General features: G+C 39.3%; 1 protein-coding gene across 6 annotated transcripts in view; it reads left to right on the top strand.

The window, feature by feature from the left end:
- Positions 1 to 22471, top strand: part of ANKRD55 (ankyrin repeat domain 55) — a 75015-nt gene that overhangs the window by 17330 nt on the left and 35214 nt on the right. For all 6 annotated transcript variants that reach the window (XM_032441304.1, XM_032441303.1, XM_032441302.1 and 3 more), the window contains 5 exons: positions 408 to 536; positions 11890 to 12074; positions 13700 to 13867; positions 15332 to 15993; positions 21111 to 21212. In XM_032441304.1, coding sequence (XP_032297195.1) covers positions 408 to 536; positions 11890 to 12074; positions 13700 to 13867; positions 15332 to 15993; positions 21111 to 21212 — 1246 coding nt within the window. The remainder of the gene's footprint in view (positions 1 to 407; positions 537 to 11889; positions 12075 to 13699; positions 13868 to 15331; positions 15994 to 21110; positions 21213 to 22471) is intronic.

Genomic DNA, 22471 nt, shown 5'->3' with positions numbered 1-22471 from the left:
TTATTTTGAATTAATGGTAAGGCCTGAGTTAAACATCACACTATATTATGACGAAGCACATGCCTGAAACAGGCCTTTCTCATAGGACCCAAGCTTAGCAGTGAGGAACCACCTCCCTGGCCATCATGGTTGTGACCACACAGCATTTAAGACAGTTACAATCAGGTATGAAAGAAGCCTTCATATTTTTACTGATTGTCTGCAACGACATTAAAAAGATGATTGCTAGGTTCCCCATTATGTCTAGTTAGGAAGTTGTAACTAATCATTTCAATTCAAGGCAAAGAGGAAAGAGTCAGTCCATCCCAAATGGTTTCAGAGCAGCCTAACTTTCCTACAGCTACAGGAGACGCAAAGGGCATTACTGCGTGTGACCTTTATTTGCTCTCTTGGTTTGTGGCTTTCAGGGAATGACTTCACTCCACTGGGCTGCTTTCCACAACAGGCCCCAGCATGCACAGACCCTGCTGCACAAGGGAGCAGACCTGACTCTAGTGGATAAAGACTTCAAAACTGCTCTGCACTGGGCCGTGCAGGTAAGCTACAACCGCAGTTTCACTGGGCCATTGCTTCAACTGAATCAATCAAAACAAACAAAAAACAGGTAAATGAATGCACACAATATTAAAACACTGTTATGCAAATGGTAATATGTGATGTAGTAAGTGATATAAAATACAGTGTCGTTTTAAGAAGTTGTGCATAAACCTTGCTGCAAAAAATTATCCTGGATGAAAAGGGGAGAGCAGTCACATTAATTTGTTCTTACTTGCTTACTTGCCTTAGCAAGTTCTGGTATCAGTATTCAAAACACCTGCACAACGGATAAGCAAAAACAGAACTTAAACTAAAATTCAATAACATTTTCCTACAGTGACTAAGTATTTGCATCCTCACCTGATCCAAGTCCACTCACCTTAAAATGTATGTTACCAAAGAAATCGAAAAGCACCAAATTGCTGTACACTGTAAATGAGTGAGGACATCCAGAACAAATAAACCATTTGCTTTAAGTGCAGACTCACTCTGATGGTTCATGTATAATTACACTTTATCCTCTGTAACTGATGTTATCCCAACAAAAGTTTCGTTCATTACTCCTGAACAGCCTGAACCAGTGTTACTCCCTTTGCTACTGTGCCTTGAATGCTCAAGGTATCTATTCTAAAATCCAATGTGCATTTTGTCTAGGCTTGCTCCTGTGCAGGCAGCTTCCATTGGGGCCCTCTGAAACTCATTGCAGGCACCTGCAGGAAGGGCAGTGATCTGAATCAGAGCTCTGGGTCTGAGCTGCATAACAAACAGAAAGACAAAGGCAAATCCCCTTCTCTTCCGGACCCTCTGAGTGACACTCATCTTCAGCTTTTGCTGATTCTGTTTTTTGCATGTCATGATTTAACTCCTCCATTAACTCCTGCCTCCAACTGTCCCACAGATTTACTCAAAGTAAAGGGGTAAGATTGCAAATGCACAAAATCTCTGTTGGTTCAGTTGGAGGCAAATTACAAATCTCTTTTCTTTCTCCCCTTAAGCTGCTCTTCTAAGTCAGAGGAAAGAGGAGGAGGACTCCAGTTCTCATCTTCCTGCCAGATTCCTGCTATGAACCCTTATAAATCACTTATTCCATTCGCATTTTACTCTTTACAACAGGTCAAGAAGGGCTGGTTCAAATACCAGAGCATGGAATAGATCTGTGAGCATTTCTTTTACACAGGCTTTTCCAAGAGAAAACACCTTCAGCCAGTGCTCTCTGTTGCCTTATTAGGTTCAGGAGAAAGAGGTTCCATGGACAGCCATGGCTCTCTCTGGTATTACACCTCTGTTGCATGGGATCATCATTCTCACATATGCATTTTAGTATGCTGAATGAGCATTCAGTCCAGGATGAAGGCAGGATCATGCTCTTTGAAGAGACTGTCAGAAAATGTTTAATAACCTCTCCCATAGCCACTGGGAAGAAGATATTTTTCCTTTAAGAATTGCATTTGTAGCTCCAGAGCACAAGAGCCTCACAGAGCTCAGGCAGTAACAGCTGCAGGGCCTGTTTTTGACTGAATAGAGCCTTGTGTTTAATTTCATTTTTAAAAAATGCAGAAAAGGGGAAGGCCAGGCACAGCACAGAAACTTGTTTCAGAAGCTGCAGGGCAAAGGCAGTCAGTGCACACTGGGCTGAAACAGAGTAAACTACATAAAAACCATCATCCACTATTGGAAGCCCAGTTCCCCTGAGTGTTCTGCACAGAACAATTGCTCCACGCTCCATTTCCAAGAACATACGTTTGTGCTTGGTGTCCCACCAGGCAGACAGGCCCTGCAGAGACCTTGCCCACCCGAGGACTGCTCTACCAACTTTCTGCTGCCAGAGCTCACGCCTTCAATGCAAATGTTGTTATATTGTTGTTGGAAACACACATCATTTTGATCTGAAGTGAGAAAGACTTGTGTCAAATATTTCATGCATAAAATATGATTTGGTATGGATAGGGATGTAGTAGGAGTGTCTCAGGTGCTCCTCTCCTCTTTAATCCAGCCAGCAAATGATGGGATCCTGTAATCATATTTAAAATCAGAACCTGCTGAGTGGTATTGAAATGAGATTTAAAGCCTATTCAAGTCCTGAATAACAATGCCATTGAAATCCTAGTAAAATATAATATCTACAGTATCATTAATAGTAGCATACTACATGCCGGTATATCATAATAGTTCTATCAGCATCTCAGAAACAGTATGGGAAGACTTGGAGGCTTCCTACATTGTCTTGCCAGTTAGTATGAATTTTATCAGAAGTTTCCTTGTCTCTTTCTTAAAACCCTGGCTCCCAAAGTCTTATTATTATGTAAAAATATCAGCTTTCATTTTAAAAACAAACAATGAAACCAAGATTTCTAGCGATCATTTCTTGTTAGGCTAAGAAATGTGAAACTCTAGGATAAAAACAAAGCGGCAACTACAAGAAGTCGTCAAAGATAATTTTCTGCCATGAGGAGCTGCAATGCTGATGCTTTTTAAAATATTTTTATTTGCAGCATTAACGTTTAAAAAATTACAAACCTGGAATATTTGCTCCACAGAAACAATGCAGTTATTTCATTCTCCACTTTCTTGCAAGCAGAAAGTACTACCAGAATATCTTACACGTACTATAAAAGAAAAGCACAGCTACTCATTTGCCTTCAGCTGGAAGGCACAGCAACATCTTTGTATCTCTTGGAAGGTGTGAGTTCAAGGGTATACCGGGATGTCTAGGAACTAACCCACATTGCTTCAGGGCATCTCAAATGGCTGTTTAAAATGTATGAACTAGGCTCATTTCACAGTCTGTGCAAAAATAGATGTATTCTCTCCACGTTACATGCTGTTTCCTGGAGACAGCTATTAAGGGACAGTAGCAATTTCTTTTTTTCACGTCACTGACATTAGAAGGTAATTTACACTGCTAAGAAGCAAATGAAAAAGTTTCATTTTATATTTTTTTGTTTAGTTGTTTTCTTAAAAAATCCCTTTCCTGAGTAAATATTGTCATTCCAGTGATGGTAAAGCTGTTCCTCATGCACAGCAGCAAGGCTCTGTAGAACAAGCTGTCAAGCTGCAAAATGAGGAGAAAAAGGAATTGCAAAAAGGATACCTTTGAGTAAGAAACAAACATACTCCAGGACTATCACTTCTTTATTTGGAGGTTTATAATAAATTTACAGTATGGTCAACTATCTTCTGATGCCCAGGATCATTCCCCAGTGCTATTCCTTTTTACCTTCTTAGCTAGCATATACTTCTCCACTTATGTTTATGCCAGTTTGTAAGCTGAAGCACCCTTTGTGACTTGTAAGTGGTGCTGAAGTGCACAATACTGACATACTAGCAATGCCAGTACGGTCAGACCAACAGAAAAAACTGCTCTTACTTGAAATCATTGGCTGTTAAGCAGTAGATTCTTCAAGCACGAACATGCTGTTGACAAGGTAATTATTCATGCCAATCAAATTTCTATGGAAATCAATTGCAGAACTCCCACTTAGCTTAGCAGGAATTTGGGGGGGGCGGGAACAAAAGCCACAGGGAAGCACGGAGTCATTCCCAGACGTCTTCTTAGCACACACTGTATGTTTAACTTTGTAAGTGGATGCCAGACCGTGAGTCATGTGCCTGCACCACACCTTTTATTTATCTGTAAATGTCCTAATTTCCTGTGCTTACAGAAAGACTCTGGAAGGTAAAGGTTTCCATTTCTCTGATAGCAGAATGGGATAAATCCTTCTGCTGGAAAAAAGATTACCTGTTTTTCAAAGCACATAAACAAATAGCTCGTACAGAGAAATTATTCTTCACAACAACGCACTAGCAGAGGAAAGCTGCCAAGTAACTTTAGTCATAGGCATGGAACACAATAAATCATACACACTTATTATAGAAGAATCCAAGTGAAAATAAATTCTCAGAGAGACTCAGCCAGTATGTCATGCAGGTTTTTGTTTTAGCAAAGAGAGGGCAAGAGGGGCAGCAACGTAAGGTGGCCATGCTGGTATGCCTCTATGTCTGCCACCTGGCAACTTTATCTAACACCCAATAAGGGTACCGAGAGCATAAATATTTTAGAAATGCCATGTACCCTTCTTGTACCAGAGGCAAGCAGTGCTTTAAGGACCATAGGACAAAGTATTTTGTACAACAATACTTTCTCTTTCTCTGTGTCAGGAAGGAGCACTGTCTCAGTGAGTGTATGAGCCTAAAGTACCAGGGTTAGGGGAAGACAAATGGGCTGCTCTGTTAGCTGGCTGCAACCCACAAGTGTAACTACAGCGGCGTCAGTAGAGTTGTTGTTAATTTATGTTGGTTGGCCATCAGAAACACACCCTGTGAAGTGCCTGGGCTGCTTCCAGGCAGCTCCTGGCAAAGCATCACTGGCAGGAAGAAAGCCGAAGATGGTATTATGGGTCACTCCTTTCCTCAGCATGAGGCCTGGTTGATTCTGTCCAACTAGACTTTTCCTCGCTGTTAAAGCAGCACTGGGTTTGTCTTGCACTTATTCTAAGTTGAAATTCTGAACTTGTGCTACAGAAGAGGAAAAGAAATATGTATTTTTATATATGATATATATAAATATGTGTGTGTGTGTATGATATATGTGCTATATGTATATTTATTTATATGATATATATATGTGATATATATATATTTGTGTATATTATATGTATGTGATATATATATGTGTGTGTGTGTATTAGATATATATATATATATTTATGTACATATATATACACCCAGCCATAGTACTCTCAACATAAACACCAGGAAAACTGCATTTCAGTTACATCAGCCCTATAAGGGAAAAGATTACACTCAAGGAACAGTTCTGTTTTATTTGTATAGCTGTAACTGAACAAACAAGTTGTGACAGCAAAGCCTTGAGTCAAAAATCAAGACTAAGCCTGAACTAGCAGGGTGATGTGGGAAAAGTCTTTGGAGTGGTTTTTTGCTTTCAGTAAACTGAATTTCAAAATCTAAAAATGTGACTTTGAGAGATAAGGTGTTTTTACCAAGGTAATAATCTCAACTGGTGTTGCAAACTATCCACAGTCAACCTACCTGGTCACATTTTGCTATGGGCCACTTAACAAATCCTTGTGGTGGCTCACTCGTCTGTATCTCAGTGAAGGAGAGAACATTATTTGCTCTTTTCTTCAAGGGCCCTCTTGGTGCTACAGTCAGCTGCATATTAAAATACACTATATGTGTCTGTGAGAGATAAGAGGAAAGATAAAAGCATTGGGAGACCAGCCAGCATTCTACTACACACAACTCAGACAGCACCAACGATGTACAGGGATGGTTTCCAGGAGGAAGCTGGAAGTGCTACTAAAATTTTTATTTAATCCACAGTCATTTATAGCACTTCTTTATGAAAACAAGTTACCTTCAAGAGTTGCAGTTAAAATACTATTTGCTTGCTGCTATGTACAGGGGTGAAATGATAGTTAAAATGTCAAGTTGTTCAAGGTCAGAGGAGAAGGACATCAAAGAGAAAGTCAAAGCTTTGGAGTTACAGATGCAGAGGGAAGGTGGAAGAAGGGGAAACACAGCCCTGAATTGAAGTGCTAATGTTAAGAAGCAAGATCAGTGGTGGGGAATTTCCACGCAGCATAAATGGATAAAGATATTCTAAAGTGCACATTAGAGGCAAAGAGACAGAAAATAGAGGCAAACTAATACAAACTAACCACATAATCTCCAGAGACATTCACTTGGAAGAAAAACACTTTGTGAGGATTTCCTGAAAACAATTAAGCAGCTCATAACTTGTTTCTCTCTACTTCCCATCTGTATATTACCAGTAGCCACAAGCCAGTTTTGCAGTACCCCTCACATTACAGTTCTCTCTTTGACACTGTATCATCTACTTCACCAGATGTCTGACAAGGTGAAAACAATAACCGTCTATACAGTGCACTGAACATTGAAAACACTGTACTATGTATAACTGAAGATCTGGAGAAGAAAATGTAATGTTCTGACAGGACACTACATACATGCCAGTAGAATACCCATTTTAGCTTCACATTATCAGTTGGGCATATGCAAGCATTGAGTTATAAGAAGGGCAGTAGCAACAGTGATGACAAACTGAGTTGACACAGGTGGAAAAAAATGTCAAAGCAAGAAAAGCATCTGGAATATTCGGGATTTTCTTTGTGGTATTTCATAGAGAGGGTACTTCTTGAAGTATTATTTCCTTACTTTGAAAGCAATACCAGAAGCTGGACTTCATATTTTTCTACCCAAAGAGAAAGGAATTGTAATCAAGTGAAAGTGATAACTAACAAACCTTATGTTAGTGATATTTTTGTTAGCCACTGTCTCAGATAAAAGCTTGCATAAAGTACAATGAGAATTTGCCTTGCAAAGAAAAGCTTTAGAACATTTCTCCTTTGTGAATAAAGTTTATCAAGATGAATGACCTAAGAAAGTTTGCTTAGGGGAATGAATAATGGCCAGGAACTGATAAAGATGTAAGAACTTAACTGGGGAGAGCCCTGGGAAATGACATAAAAACATAAAAACAAAAATAATTAATAACATCAGAAAACACTGCTGAAAAGAATTTGAATACAAAAAGAGGAGAATGAAATGTAGGGATAGACAGAAAGGTTGCAAAACCATGTAATTTTCCTATGGTAAATTTGCCACTGAACACCCCAGTCTAGCAATAATACTGTGGGTTTGTGCTGAATTTAAACAGGAAAACTAAATTTTTTGTGACCTCAGCTTGAAGCGATCCATCTAAGAATTAGGGCAGTATAAGCATTTCAAGAGAATTTCATGTGCAACTTAAAAAAGCCATGATAAATGTAACAATAAGAAGGCGTTCCTAAAAAGAAGGAGCTGAAAAGCCACAGACAATTTTTTTATGTCTGTTCCGAAAGCAATGCCTCCTGTTTTATTATGGGGGTCTTCACCATCAGAGGTTGATGTTGGTGTTATGGCGGTAGTGGCTGAATCTTCCCATCCATATTCTGTTAGATTTTGTTTTTGCATGACAGATGGCAGCAGAGGAGCAGTCTGACAGAATGGCATCTGACATGGAAGTGCAAATGAAGCAAAGGTGTGTCACTGAATTCCTCCATGTGGAAAAAATGGTGGTGGCCAGCAGTGCTGATAGCAACAAGAAGGACACTCTGCATCCTGGGTGGTGGCACACAAATGACACACCACAAAATTTAGGGCATCTTGTTCAGCTCATCCATATGAATCAGGGCATTATGACTGTGGAACTGTGTAAAGAGCCAAACATCAGCTTCAGTGCATTGAAATCTGGACAGATCATCAACTCTGACTGCTATATCATGATGCTGACTAAGCTGAAAGCTTGAACTTCCAGAGTCAGGCCAGAGAAGATCTTTCTCTTGCAAGATAATAATGCCAGACACCGTACCAGCGTGAAGACTGCGGATCACATTTCCAGTCCTGGCTGGACTGCGCTACCTCACACATCATAAAGGCTATATTTGGTGCCTTCTGTCTTTCATCTGTTCAGCTGATGAAAGATGGACTTCATGTGCAGCATTGTCCTAGCAGTGATGCTGCCACAGCACCTGTGGGTCACCTCTCCTGGTGCAGATCTTTACTGTCGTGGCATTCAAGCTCTTGTTCATCACTGTCGTAAATACATAGCTAATGGTGGTGACTGTGTTGAAAAAGAGTGTTTTGAAGCTAAGAATTGCTCTATAAAGTAGTGTTATTGTACTCTCTGTACCTGTTGTTGTTTCTATGAAAATAAATAGGAGGCATTACTTCTAGAGCTACCTACATAAAACAGTACAGAAGGCTAATAGCCATCTTCAAAGCTATTATTGTTTTTCTCAGAGAAAAAGCTGTTAAGAGTAAGTTTGAATGCCAGAGAATCAAGGTAACACCTTAATAGGGTATCCTAGTTTAGCAAACATGGAGAGATAACATAAAGTCGTCCTGAAAATTTATCTTACACATTATATAGTCCATATCATCCTCATCCAGGACATATCAAATACTCTTTTGTGGGGGACAGCTCATTGATAATCCAACAAAATCTTCAAAGAACCCCAGAATGGTTACTCTTGGAAGGACTTGTGGAGATCTCCTGGTCCATCTCCTGCACAAGCAGGGCCACCCAGAGCAGGCTTTCCAGGATGATGTACAAGTGGCTATTGAATATCTTCACAACTTCCCTGGGAATCTTATGCAGTGTTCAGTTTCCCACACACTACAAATATTCTTCCTGATGTCCAAACAGAATTTCTTGTGTTCCAGTTTGTGCACCACTGAAAAGAGCCCAGTATCATCCTCCTGGCACCCTTCCTTCAGGTATTTATAGACATTCAAGAGATTCCCCCCAGTCTTCCTATTCTCTAGGCTGAACAGTCTCAGTTCTCTCAGCCTCTTCCCACAGGAGCAGTACTCTACAACCCTCGGCATCTTGGTGGCCCTCTGCTGGATTCTTTCCAGTATGTCCTTGTCTCTCTTATACTGGGGAGCCCAGATCTGGACACAGTAGTACATGAATGGCTTCACCAGTGCTGAGTAAACAGGATCACCTCTCTTGTCATGTTGGTGATGCTGTGCCAAGTGCAGCCAATAACACCATTAACCCCCCTAGTAGGAAAAGCATATTGCTAGCTCATACTCAGCTTGGTGTCATCCAGTACTCCTGGGTCCTTTTCAACAGCAACTTCTCATGAGAATGTTTTTATTTAATAAGGTAATGAAATATAAAACCTGTATATAACCCAAAGGTAAAACGCCAAGCACAACGGGACTTGCTTGGTAGAACCCAAAATCAAAAATGGTTTTGATAAATTCTAGGAATGAAGAGAAATTAATAAAATAGCACTCCACACAGATCTGTGAAAAGCAAAAGATGCTAAAAATGAAGAGTAGCAAACGGGTGGATTATAAATTGAGTAGGGTTTAAATTTCAGTGTTGGTAGAAAACAAAGAATCATAATTCTGAGACATACTAACAAAAGTGCAATACACATGGGGAAGAGGAAGTGGCAATTTCCTTTTTAATGGCAGAATGAAGGCCACGGTGGGACAATTATGTAATCTGGAGTGCCATGATTGAAGAAGGCTGAAGATAAATTGGAAAGAGGAAAAGTATGTAAGTGGTATGAAAAGCACGACCCAGGAGGAGAGGTTGAAATGGTTTGTTTAGTCTAGAAATGAAAGACTGGTTGGAGAAAAATGGATAAAATGACAGTAAAAAGAGTGGATTTTTCTTTTTTTATTTAAATGCTGAGTTGTACAAGAATATTAAGAGAGTGAACCTGATGTGCAGAATGTAAAATTTGAATTTATATAAGTATGCTTCTAAATTCAGATAGCCCTGAATGTGACAAGAGATTTCTCTGATGCAAGTGCCAAATAAATGTATCTAAGAATCATTTTAGCATAGAAAACACTGATAGTTAGCATAGGAACTGGGGAATGAAGACAGTTACTGTTAATAAGATCCAGGTGTTACTGAACACAAAGACAAATACTTCTTTTTCATCAAATATTCAGACAGTCAAGAATTAATACAAATTTTAAGATGGTTAATGATGTTATAAAGTGCCTGATGGTAGAAAATAAACTTGGATGGCATGACCATAAGTAGGCTATACATTGAGTAGGTGAGCTCTGAGGCTAACAGATTCCAGCACCCTGATTTTTTTTCTACAAATGCTGAGAAATTTATCAGGAATCCGAATCATAAAAGAGATAACTAAATGTGCAGAAGAGGCTTCAGATATGGATGTCTAACTATATTTCAGCTATATATTTGGAGCAAGCAGACATTTTTGAAAATAATGGGAAAAGATACAGAGAAGCAAAGTTGTATCTTCAAGATCAAGAAGTAAAGAGTAATTAATAATTAATGTAGAAGAGAGGCTGGAAAAATTTACTGGCAGCCTTGAAATGTGTCTTGTTTGATAATGTTTTGATAACTTGGCATAAAGTACAGAGCGTTTCTACTGAAATCTGACAATAAGAAAAAGCTGGAAGACGTTTACAGGAGAGAATTGAGATATCACACAAGGAAAGCCACATCATTCTGAAATCTTAAATAATGCATGTAGGATAAATTGTATACAAAGACCATTTCAGTCTTGTACTTTGGTAATAACAACAAAACTTCCTAATAGAAACAGGAAAATCTACGTTTGGAATTGTCCACAGAAAAGAAGAAGGTAGACATAAGCAGTTATTACAAAACAATTAGGAGGTTCTAGTGGGGTACAATTGTAAAAAAAGCAAATGTTGTTCTGCATATCAAAAGACATACTTCTGACAGATACAGGGAAGAGCTAGAGCTAGTACAAAGACATGAGAACAATGTCTATGTATGACTAGGTACAATTTTAATTACCATTCTCCAAGGATACACAATTAAAACATAAAAGGACAGAGGTTAGCAGGTTCATGAGAGAAACAGAAAGAATATTTTACAAGCTAAATTAGAAAGGCTTTGCTTTATTAGAGTAGCAAGAGAATAGCTAAGAAGGGATATAATGGTTGATTGTAAATACATCTGAGGAATAAATAATAATTAGAGGAATTAAGTATTTAATCTAAATAATAATACTGGCACAAAAACAAAGAGACATAAATCAACCAGGAGTGCGAATAGAAATCAGAGATACTAATCATTAAAGCAAAGAAGTATTTGAACTGCCTTCCACTGGAAAGAATGGGGACAGAAAAACAAACTGCTTTTAATGCACACAGTGTGCTTAGGGAAGGGGTGTTGGTAACAATTTCATGGTCTAAGAATTTTCCATCATAGTGTTTCCAAGTTATTATTTTTTTTTAGAAATCATGATCTTTTTAATCTATTTCCACCGAGATAGGACATGAAATGTTCGGTTTTATTTGGGTGTTAGAAAACAATGTAAACTTTTTATTACGATACTAAAGCACTGGAGCAAACTTGCTAAGAAAGTTTTCAAGAACCACTTGAACAAATATTTGGTATGGCTTGTCTGGGTATACTTGGACAGGAGTGAGTCTTTTGAGGTCCCTTCCAATCCTGAATTTCTGTGAAATATGTCAGCTCATATTGTTCCACTCTTTGCCCTAGCAAAACAGCTAAAACCCCAAGCTATTTCAAAGAAACCCATTGAGTAATTTACACTCTGTAACTTTTGGATATATTTGCAGTGATACATTATTTATTATTTTTGCAGCTAGGAAATTCATAAGGCAAATCCTGTTCTCAGCAGGAGATTGGAAGCTTTTGGTTTTCATATTGGAATAGGCTACATATACATAAAACAAAATACTATTATTTTGTTTAGTTTTCTCTAGCAGAGAAAATGCAGTTTGATGTGAGCTCCTCTGTAAAACGCTTTTCTCGTCTGAATTTCCTCCTAGAGTGGCAACAAGATTCTGTGTTCCATCATCTTGGACCACTACCAAGGACCATCAATAATAAACTACGATGATGAGAATGGCAAAACTTGTATGCACATTGCTGCTGCTGCAGGCTACAGTGATATAATCAGTGAGCTGGCTAAAGTCCCGGAGTGCAACCTGCAGGCCCTTGATGTAGATGACAGGTAACCATGGAAACCCTGAAACTGAAATTGCTGCTTCCTTTCTATTAACCTGAGACTAGGTCTGTTTATTCTATAATCACGTTTCCTGTTTCACAGGCCATGGCCTAGTTAATGAACCACACTTACAGAGAACTGTGTTTGCTCAGAAGCCCTGCAAAGCAGGCCTACTCACATCTATCACACTGAGTACAACAACTGGCTACTAGGAATGTTTTTTAACTTTGTGTTTCTGGTAGGAAATGATAAGATTATATATGAAAGGACTTTGTCGCCACTTGACTTAACCTCTTCCAATCAAACTGAACATTCTTCTCAAAACAATGGAACAGGATCCTGCTGCTGGAGCTGTGATCCGCTGCTATTTGCATTCAAGAAATGTCAATATTTCCTTCTTACAGTTCAAATGCTAACACAGTATTCTGAAAAGATACCATCAGGAGTCCCTCCCATTCCATTCTCACTCAGTCGTTAACCATGATTAAACCCTTCTGTCATATATCCCTGTATCAAACCACACTGGCCTCCCACAGAATTTTTCTTCTAATTTAATTAATGCAAACAGACTCAACTGACCACTCTGAGTTGAGCTTTGTGGAGCGAAAGCCAAAGTTTTCTTGGCTTAAGTCTTTAGGTACTTAAAATAATATCATTCTTCATGGAAAAGTCCAATGAACTGGAACAGAAATAAAATCAACACAGTTCTGGAGGCATTTCTAAACATCAGAAAAATGTAAAAGAGAAGCTTCTGTTTCTATGAAAAGGAGGAAGGGAGGAGCTTAAGTACACCTAGCAGTTCTAGTAAAAAAAAGAAAGAGCCCTCCTATTACATGTTTTTAGCTATTTCCATAGAGGGTATCACACTTGGAGAAGGGAAAAGATAAGCTGTTAACTATAAATGCATAGTACATTTCCATTCTATTATGTTTCCTACTGCGTTCAACTGAAATCACTGGGACTGCAACAGGCAAAGAGAAGTCATTTTTATTCTTTCTTGTAGTTTCCCTGTGGTGCTTTCTGTGCTTTTAGAAATTTAGCAAGTAATACTACAGTTCTGAAACTGGACAGAAGTTTCAATGGTGCGCATCCTCTGCCAATGAGAAAATCAGGGTGATTCACCCACCAAAATCAGGACAACTATATCTGGTCCAGTCTGTGCCCAGCAAAGAGCACAGAAGCTGTTGAAGGGCTAATTACAGCCTGGTAGATGTCCAGTTCTTCTCATTGTTCTAGGGACGCTTCTTCAGCTATTACTTTCCTGGAGAGTCCTAAGCCAGCCACTGTTAATTGTGTTTGGTGTAAGAGTGAGAAGGGCTTGTCACTGTGCAGTGCACAGTACATAGAGTTCTTTCAAATTCTGCTCTGAAAACTTCAGGTGCTCCTTCTACTCTACAACCCCATAAATGAAACTGATGCTACTATATACCGCATACAGGCATCCTACAGCCTCATAGCTACCTTTAATACAGCTAAATAAATGCATGTAGACAGACGCTGATCTTTGGTTTTACTCCTTTTAATGGGAGATAAACCAGTGCAAAGCAGTATAGATACACGCCTCACTGTGTCTTTAATAGTTTCAATAATGTATTTATTAATCTGTTTTAATGATATTCTCTTTTCCCTAGGACACCTTTGCATTGGGCTGCAGCAGCAGGGAAAGCTGACTGCGTGCAGACACTTCTAGAGCTGGGGATAGACAGCAGCCCTCGAGACATCAATGAAAACACTCCTCTGACATATGCCGTGTACTGTGGTCACACTGCGTGCATTAAACTGCTGTCTCTGGAGAGCAGGTAAAGCAGAATCTTGCATCTTGCTCACATGTTATTACTGACTAGAAAAGAAATTAATAATGTTTATTAGTATTATTAGTATTAGCAATTATTATTTCTGTATGATACTGAAGGATTTGAGCCCTATGTGATGGTTCAGTTCACATGCAATACACAACCCAAATTTTCCACCAAAATAGCAACACTAAAATTAGTCATCTTCTGAAGACTCATCTCTGCGGTCACGGTGCTAGTCTTCCAGTCAGCAGAGGGTTCTGAACAAAGAAATTGTGGGCATAGATGTTGCTCAGTCACCTTTGTGCATGAAATCTGTATAGTTTCAAACTTCAGACGCATGCTTTCCACATTTTTGAAATCTATATACATTAGCTGTGTATTCGTATAATCAGAGAGACAGATTGAACAAAAAGCAGCTTTGCCAGACAGACAGTGAAATAAATTTCATGTTTTCATCCTCAGAATAAGGGCTTCCAAATAATTTCCTAGCCTTCCTTAGCTGTCTACTTCAATTATCTCATCTTAACCAGTTTCCTTTTTTTTTTCTTTTTGCTGTTAAAAAATATAATTCTTCTGCCATTGCTTGTGATTTTCCTCTTTTTTTTATATTTCTCAACTGCTGTCATTTAATTCATTTCAGTTTTTCAATGTTGGCAAATGAGAACACACTTACAAAGACACATTGCATTTCTTTGAGCTTGCTCCTGCTTTTCAGTCAGCCGTCAGTATTATTTCCTGTGTTACAGAATGGTGAGACACGGGTAATATTACATCTCCTCCTCCTTCTCCCCCTGCTGTGCAGTGCTCTGTTTGTCTGAGTAGGTCTGCAGATTTTATTAGTCAAAATCTCATCTAAAAATCACTACAGCAACACCACTGTAGGTAATTATCTTGACAGGTCTTCTGGAATTGTGCTGGGTCTGTTCAGTACATGGGTTAGAGACTTCGAAAAATAATAATGATAATAAAAGCAAGGCAAGGCAAGGCTAGGAAAAGAAGTGAAAATAAAGGAAAAGAATGTGACGTAGTGTCTTTTTCACAGTGTTAGCAATGACTGTGCTGCTGGAAATCATGTTTTCTGAATATGACAGAATACATTGACCACTTGGTTTCAAAGATCCAAGGGTGTTCTTATTATTGGATCTTGCTTTACTATTTGGAATAATGATTTTGCAGCTGGTAGATGCTGAAGCCAGAATAGTTTGTTTTTATTTCTGACAGCTGTGCTGAGCCTGCTTTAAGGTAAGTGTAAGGCGACAACCCCATCAGAGTCAGTGAAGTAATGTTCTATCATTTTCAGTCTTTGTTAACTATAAATTTGTAGTCCTCATTTTCTGCCTCCTTGAACCACCCCTAGAAATGTATCTGAACAGTATGTACCCCATCTCATAGGCAAACAACACAGGCAGTACTTGATTAATTATTTGGTGAATAATTGCATCACATTTTGATTTGTACTTCCACTAGATCTGAGTTAGTTCATCAGTTTCCTCCTCAGAACAATAAACTCTTTAAGAAAGAAGGAAGATTCAGTATGCTGAATCACATCTTCTCCTGCAAAAAGAAGAAAGAGAACCAGAAAACCGTTCAGAAAGACAGAAGCAGAGACCAATCTACTACAGAGGAGACCTCTGAAGTAGATGACATCATCACCACTTTTGATTGTATTTTGGATACAAGCTGCAAAGACATTCCAGATGAGAATATGACCACTACTGACTTTAAAAGAAGGACCGCAGACACAAAGTACCTCATACCAGAAAAGAAACCAGCAGAATGTCGTGGACTTCTGCCCATCAGAACCCAGAGCCTTCCCCCAATCACTGCTGGCAATTCCTTCCTAACTGCTGCCCAGAGCACAACATCAAGCACGTCCTTCAGCACCAGCACTCACCATTTTGCACACAAGTCTCAAAAGAGTAGGAGTGAACATGACTTGCTGGATCACAGAAGCAGCTGCCAGGCTTTGCTGGATAACCCTTGGAATACTAAACCTAACCAAATACTCTCCCATAAAGCCTGTATTAAAACTCCTGCAGACAAAGCGATAAATGGCTTAAACTCTGATAGATCTCATCATGTGCTTTTGTGCCCTCCCCACCTTCCCTCACTTCCTAGTTCTCCATCAGGTAATTTCCTTCTTCTATTTCTTTCTTATCGTATAATCCCTACTGATATGGCATCCTGGGAAAGACAATAATAGGTAAGTCAGCCCTGTGTCTTAATGCTTTTTCAGTTTCTTCTCCTTGTACGTGCAGGAAATGGATTCAGTGATCCTTATGGGACCCTTCCAATTTGGGATAGTCCATGATTTTAAGCAGTCACAACTGCAGATAACGTATGTACAGAAGATCAGCTGACAGCTAAAAGAGAGAAGTTTAGGTGTGGGAAATCAGAGATCTGAATAGATATCAGAGTTCTAATTATGAGAACTGGAGATCTGATTATGCCTAACAGCGAAATTACAAGTAGTTAGGAAATGTGGAAGGTACCTGAGCAAGCTAAGTGTGTGCAGATCACATAACATGTTTTGTGAATTGCAAGTTGATATCTGCTGGCCCACTCATTGCTTTATGTCCGCATTTAACCCTGGAATTGGATATGCAAGGGAACTGTGCTGTATTCAAGTCTCTAACTGTGCCAAGAGCTGCTTCTCAAACCAAACAGGTAAGCCCATGTGTGCAGTGTCATGCAACTTTACAGTGTGTCCTTTTCCTCCTACAGGCATGTGATAACTCCCTGGCACAGCATCATCCCTTTCCTCTCTCCCAGCCCAGACAGCCATATCTTTGGTTAATGTGCCATGCCTAGGTTTATTCTGTGGCTGAATTCAAGTTTCTAAATTTGCAGAAAGAGTAAATGCTTTTTATACTGTGGTTTGGAAACAATAATGTACCAATACTGAAGCAGAGTAAAAGAATTCTGGAAGAAGCTTGAAACCGGGGCCTGGGGTTTAGTACTTTGACTCATATCCATGTTTGAATGAATCTTGATGTATGGCCTATATGTGCTGGAGTTCACTTCGGTGTATCAGTTTCTCAAACTTCATTTCCTTTGAGATTAGTCACATGCCAAAATTAAACACATCTAGCATGCCTTCCAACTACTGTAATATCCAGATGAAAATGAAGCAAGCAAGAGCAGCTGCCAAACTTACCAGTACATCATTACAAGGAGTAAACATTACATAACAAATTAATCTAACCTTCTCTCAGCAAACATGAGCTGTTATGCTCCAGAGCAGTGAACAGAAACCCATTCTGAGAGGAACCCGCATTTAACTCAGGTCACCATTGAGCTCTGCGTGGCATGGCAAACTGTGCTAACTTAAGAGTGGAGAGAATGATAGAGTGGCAAATTTAGATTGAATTCTCTAATAGTAAGAGAAGATAAGGCAATTTCAGAACTTCAGGTAATGTTACATTGTGCAAATCGAGGCTGGAAATAGTTTTCCAGCATAAAAAGAAGCTATTCAAAAAGTTCCACTTCCTGAACATCAGGCCAAGTTCCTGAAAACTAAACAGACCTGGTTTATAGGCATAACTACTTTTTTACTGTGCATTCTTCAGCTGTTCACTCAGCCATACAAACCCCAACCTCCATATGGCCATCAAGGAATGTTCCATCAAAATTCTTTCTGTGCTGGGGTCCACAAGCTTCAGCTCACATGTAGAACACAAGAAAACCTGCAGGGCTTCCTTGCAACCTAAATCTAATTAAACATTTGTGGAGGAATGAGCTAAAAGTGGATAAACCAAACCTGAGGATGATTATGGGGAACGTTTTTTTGACAAAATCAGTTAGACTATGAATACATTTGATGGGAAAACACTGACCATGGTATTTAATACACGATCATAGATCGTTCTTATGACTTTAGCATACCATATGATTAAATCCTTGCTTGCTGTGGATAGAAGGACAGGTGATTTTCTATGAATATCCTATGGAGAAATAAAAGCAAAACACAGCCAGACAAATGACTGAGAACAGACACTCAGGGCTTCATTCTTTGCAGTAGGATTCAGTAGAGGAAAAGCAAGCTGTATGCATGAATAAGAGCAAAAAGCTATAAATTGCCTTCTAATTATTGCATAGGGAGTTGTTTTTCTATGTCCAAAGAAAAAACAGATCTCTGAGAGTTTATTATCTGCCTCTGAAGAAAAGAAGCCTGAGGCTGCTGCTATCTCAGTCCTCTGTGTACCTGCTTCCTTTAACAAAACTTTCCAACAATGAAAAGATTCCTACAGGCAGCATGAAGGACCTCCATTGAAGCAAGTGCAACAAGAGCATGTAAGGAGGTAGAGAACATTTGGCATATGTGCACTGCACAACCCAGATACTGGCTAAATTTTTTTCACAATAAAAGGAACAGTGTACTCCTTTTCATGCTCATGTGTGGTTTAAATCTATCTGCCCTTGTAATTAAAGCAACCTCCCTAGCTGTGAATTAGAGCTACAAGGGCCTTTATGAGCTTCAAGGCCTCGCAGTCTCCAGCACACACATAAGTGCTGTGCCTGCATGGATTGCAGAGATCGGGAGTAGAGTAAGCCTGGCTCCCACCCAGCCTGCAGTGCTGCACAGGCAGCTCTCCCAGAAAGAGATTTCCTCATTGCTGTTTTACTGCAGGAGGCCTAGCTGAGGGGAAAAACAACATCTGGTCTTTGATGGACACTGAAGTCTTAATACTCTGTTTCTCAAGACTGTGATGTGTCCATGTAGTCTTCTAATCATGATATATCCAGAATAGGATCATGGGCATAGGTACTCTAGGGGAACTCAATTTAAAAATTATTTTTTCAGCTGACACACAGTGTTAATTGTCTTCCATAACCATGCCATAAAGTCAAAGCTCTTTTTTGTGCATATTGCTGCTAAGGCACTTGACACATAGGTGGGGATTTCTGGAGGATTTTTTTTCTGTTTTCTGTGCTGCTGGAAAGATGAGTCAATTTACCAGCTGAGTCCTGATGAGTACTCAAAGGAGAGAGGCTGTTGTGGGTAGAAGACTTACATACCGTGATCTGTCTTATTATCTGCTGAGGAGAACAAAGACCAGTTATACCAAAAGCTACTGCCAATATTTGCAAGCAGAGTCCTTGTAAGCCACATTGCTGAGCTGGCATCCACTATCTGAAGCATTTATATCCACAAGTATTGCAGTTATCTCTTTTTGCAAAATGCACTACCACCTACTTTTCATTAGAAAAATTGTATAGATGGAGATATTCCAAGTGACAGGGACAAAAGGAGGCAGCTAATAAATAAATAAATAAAAATAAATAAATAAATAAATAAATAAATAAATAAATAAAAAGGAAAATTAAAGAACAACCTGTGAATAATTTTGCATTTTATAATCAATGTTTTTCATTTAAAATGCCATCATAAATATGCACTTACAGTGACAAAGACAACGTCTAAAGAAGGAAAAGCTTTTGTTCTCAGATATTATGTAGAGCATATAGGAAGGAAGAGCAGAAGAATAGTTCCTCTTGATGCCAGAACTTGCAGACAGGGTTTCTTTTCCAGATGTCCACATCAATCTTGCAAACATAATTATGCTTCGTACTTTTGTTTTGCTGCCAGATAACCCTGTTTATGAAATAAACATGTTCCTTTACAAAAAAAAAAAAAAATGACTTCGCCCTTATCAAGGCCATTATGATACATACGTAAAAAGCCATTCGTTCTCAGAGTAAGCATCACAATAAAACCAATGTAACTTGAATTGCCAATGGGAGCAGCTGACTTGAGTTTCTGCTGTGTATTTATTTGTGCAGAGGATTCAGTATGTATAAAAGACATTTACTGATTTTTACACGCACAGTGATTATCTTGGAGAGGTATTAAAGTGTAACTAAAAAATAAAACATGGGAAAAGGAGAGCAAAGACTGTGTATGTTAGACACAGATCATCTGTAGCATGAATTTCATCATGCATTAGCCCAACAGACATTAGTTTTATACATAGGAGCCAATGGAATGATACAATGCCTAAGCTGCCATGGACTTTGGACCAGAATCTTATTCCATTCCAAGCTGAAGACTGCACTGTTATATGGCAGTTTTGACTGGTAAACACCGCACTAGCTCTTTTTGCACAGAAACCATTTAGCTAGTAACACTGTGGTCTTCACAGTTACTTTGGTCCACCATAGGAAACTGTTCTGTAACTTTTTCTGAAGGTTTATCTTGCACAACCCATATATATGTAGTGCCAGCTACAAAGTCATCAGGGCAATTTACGTCATTTCATCTTTGCTGTTTCTTAAGATGTTGTTTTAGATCCATTCTCTGTGTTCCCTCATCTCTGCACGCCAGCAGAGCATATGCTTATTCTGCAGTGAGCCATGTTGCAATGGAATGCCCAGCAAGCAGTGATTTGCCAAGACAGCTTGAGACTCCTTACAAGATTCACATCAGATTTAGAAGTAACAAAAAGTGAAATGTTGAGGAACTCAGACAACACAGAATATAATCAAGACAGGGGAAGGATGTGGGAAAAAATGTTGAGTTAGAAGTTGATTTCCTACTTTTTTTATGATATTCAATGTGACATTTATAAAGTGAAATGCCCTATATCACTTAATACATTGTGTTTTCTTTTAGAACTATGCCAAAGTTAGTTGTAATCATAGTAAAAAAGCACAATTAGACATTTTCATTTCCCAGCATCTATTTTTCTTGATAAAAACAAATTGTCATAAAGCATTGTTTAATAAGAATCTGTATCCATTTACAACAGTTCTTATATATTGCACCTGCAGCAAAACCCTCTTAAAGCCCACCTTTACTGCTGATAGACTACCACTACCCTGACTTTCCAACCAGGAGCTGAACTCTATTTGCATAGAACAGCTTGCATTGGAAGGGACTTCAAAGATGGTCTAGCTTCAGTCCACTCCCCTTTATTCAATCTCCATCTGCCCGTGTAAAAAAAAAAAACTATTTTCCAAATATTCTTATGTAGATCTGGCTACTGCAATGTGGCTATTTGAACACCACTTTGTGTATCATGCAAGAGAGAGGGTAAAGCTTATGAAAGGTTATACTAAATCAGTCATTATTTAAATGTGTGAAGAGATATTTTCAGTTGGTGATATCTTCTTATCACATATTTTTGAGAATTACTAGATTCCTTTTTTTTTTTTTTTTTTTCTTTCCAGAAACCAGAGATCTGCTGTGTATCTTACGGCTTACAATTATTTTCACATAATAATAGAGTATCTTTTTCTTCCACAGGTAAAAATTTTCAGAAGATACCCATAGACCAACCCAAAATTAAAGAACTTACCCCTGTGAGGAGCAGCCTGGCTCCCCTACCCCACCACTGTGCTCACAGACGTAAGTACAGACAAACCTTCACTACAATATCATGCTGCTTGTCTCCTTAACTGCCACCTCTGCATTTGAAGGAGCTCACATATTCCCCTTCTTCACAGCAACACAGAATGGGTGATCATGAAGGTGCTACTGGATGCTCCCTACCCCATCCCCCCTGCTCACAGCAGTGTTACCTACAGTAGATTGCTCTGGACTGCAGAGTTGATTTTTATTATCTCATTCTCTCTGGACAACCTTCTCAAGTGTTTGATCACCATCAGAGTAAAAGCTGCTTCTTCTGTTTAAATAGAATTTCCCATATTTAAATTTGTGCTCCCTGGTCTTTTCCTGTCATGGATCTCACTTATTCTGGGTCCCTCTTCCTTACTTCACCCTGCCAGGCATTTACATATATTGATAAGATTCCTCTGAGCTGCCTTCTCTTCTCAAAGATAAAAAGTCACACTTTTCAAAATGTCCTCTGTTATCAGGTGCTCCAGTCCCTTAATCATCCTGTTCCCCTTCAATGGACTTGATTTAGTTTGTCCGTGTCCCTATGGTGGCAAAGGCACCAGCACTGAGCTCTGTAATTCAGCTGTGGATGCCCCACCTCCCTCAACCCGCAGGCTACACTTCCTGACACAGCCTGGGTTGTTGTTGGCTGTCTTTGCCAGAGTGGCACATTGCTGGCTCTTGTTCAGCTAGTTGTCTATCTGGACACCATGTTCCCTTCTGACAAGCTACTTTCCATGCAGCTGATCCCCACCCAGCATGTAATGCATGCAGGATGCCATTCCTATCCAGGGGCAGGATTTTGCATTTCACTTTGTTGAGCATCACAAGTCCCTTGTCAGTCCATATCTCCCGCCCATCTAGGCTCTCTGAATGGCAGCACTTCCACCTGCTCTATCAGCCATCCCTCAAGGCTTTTTATTGCTTGCAAGTATGCTGAGGATGCACTCTGTGTCATCATCCAAGTTATTAATAAACATGTTTAGGGGTATTGGCCCCCATATCAGCTCCAGGGCTGCTTCACTATTGACTGGCCCACTTCCAGCTGGACTTTGTGCTGCTGATCACAGCCCTTTTCTCCACTTCATTTAATAGAGTTCATCTAACAGAAGTGATCTGTATCAACAGAGAGGAGAGTTTGGTGCTACATTTGCTTTCCAGAGCAGAGGAGACTGGAATTCTCACAGACTTGGGATTTTTCACTATCAGAAAAGATTACATTTGCCTGTCAGTCAATGGCAGCATTTAACAGGAGCAGGACACGGTAT

This window comes from Coturnix japonica, chromosome Z, assembly GCF_001577835.2.
Source record: "Coturnix japonica isolate 7356 chromosome Z, Coturnix japonica 2.1, whole genome shotgun sequence".
In the NCBI taxonomy this organism is placed as follows: Eukaryota; Metazoa; Chordata; class Aves; order Galliformes; family Phasianidae; genus Coturnix; species Coturnix japonica.
Note: the sequence above shows the minus strand (reverse complement) of the source record. Positions and strands in the feature narration are given on the sequence as shown.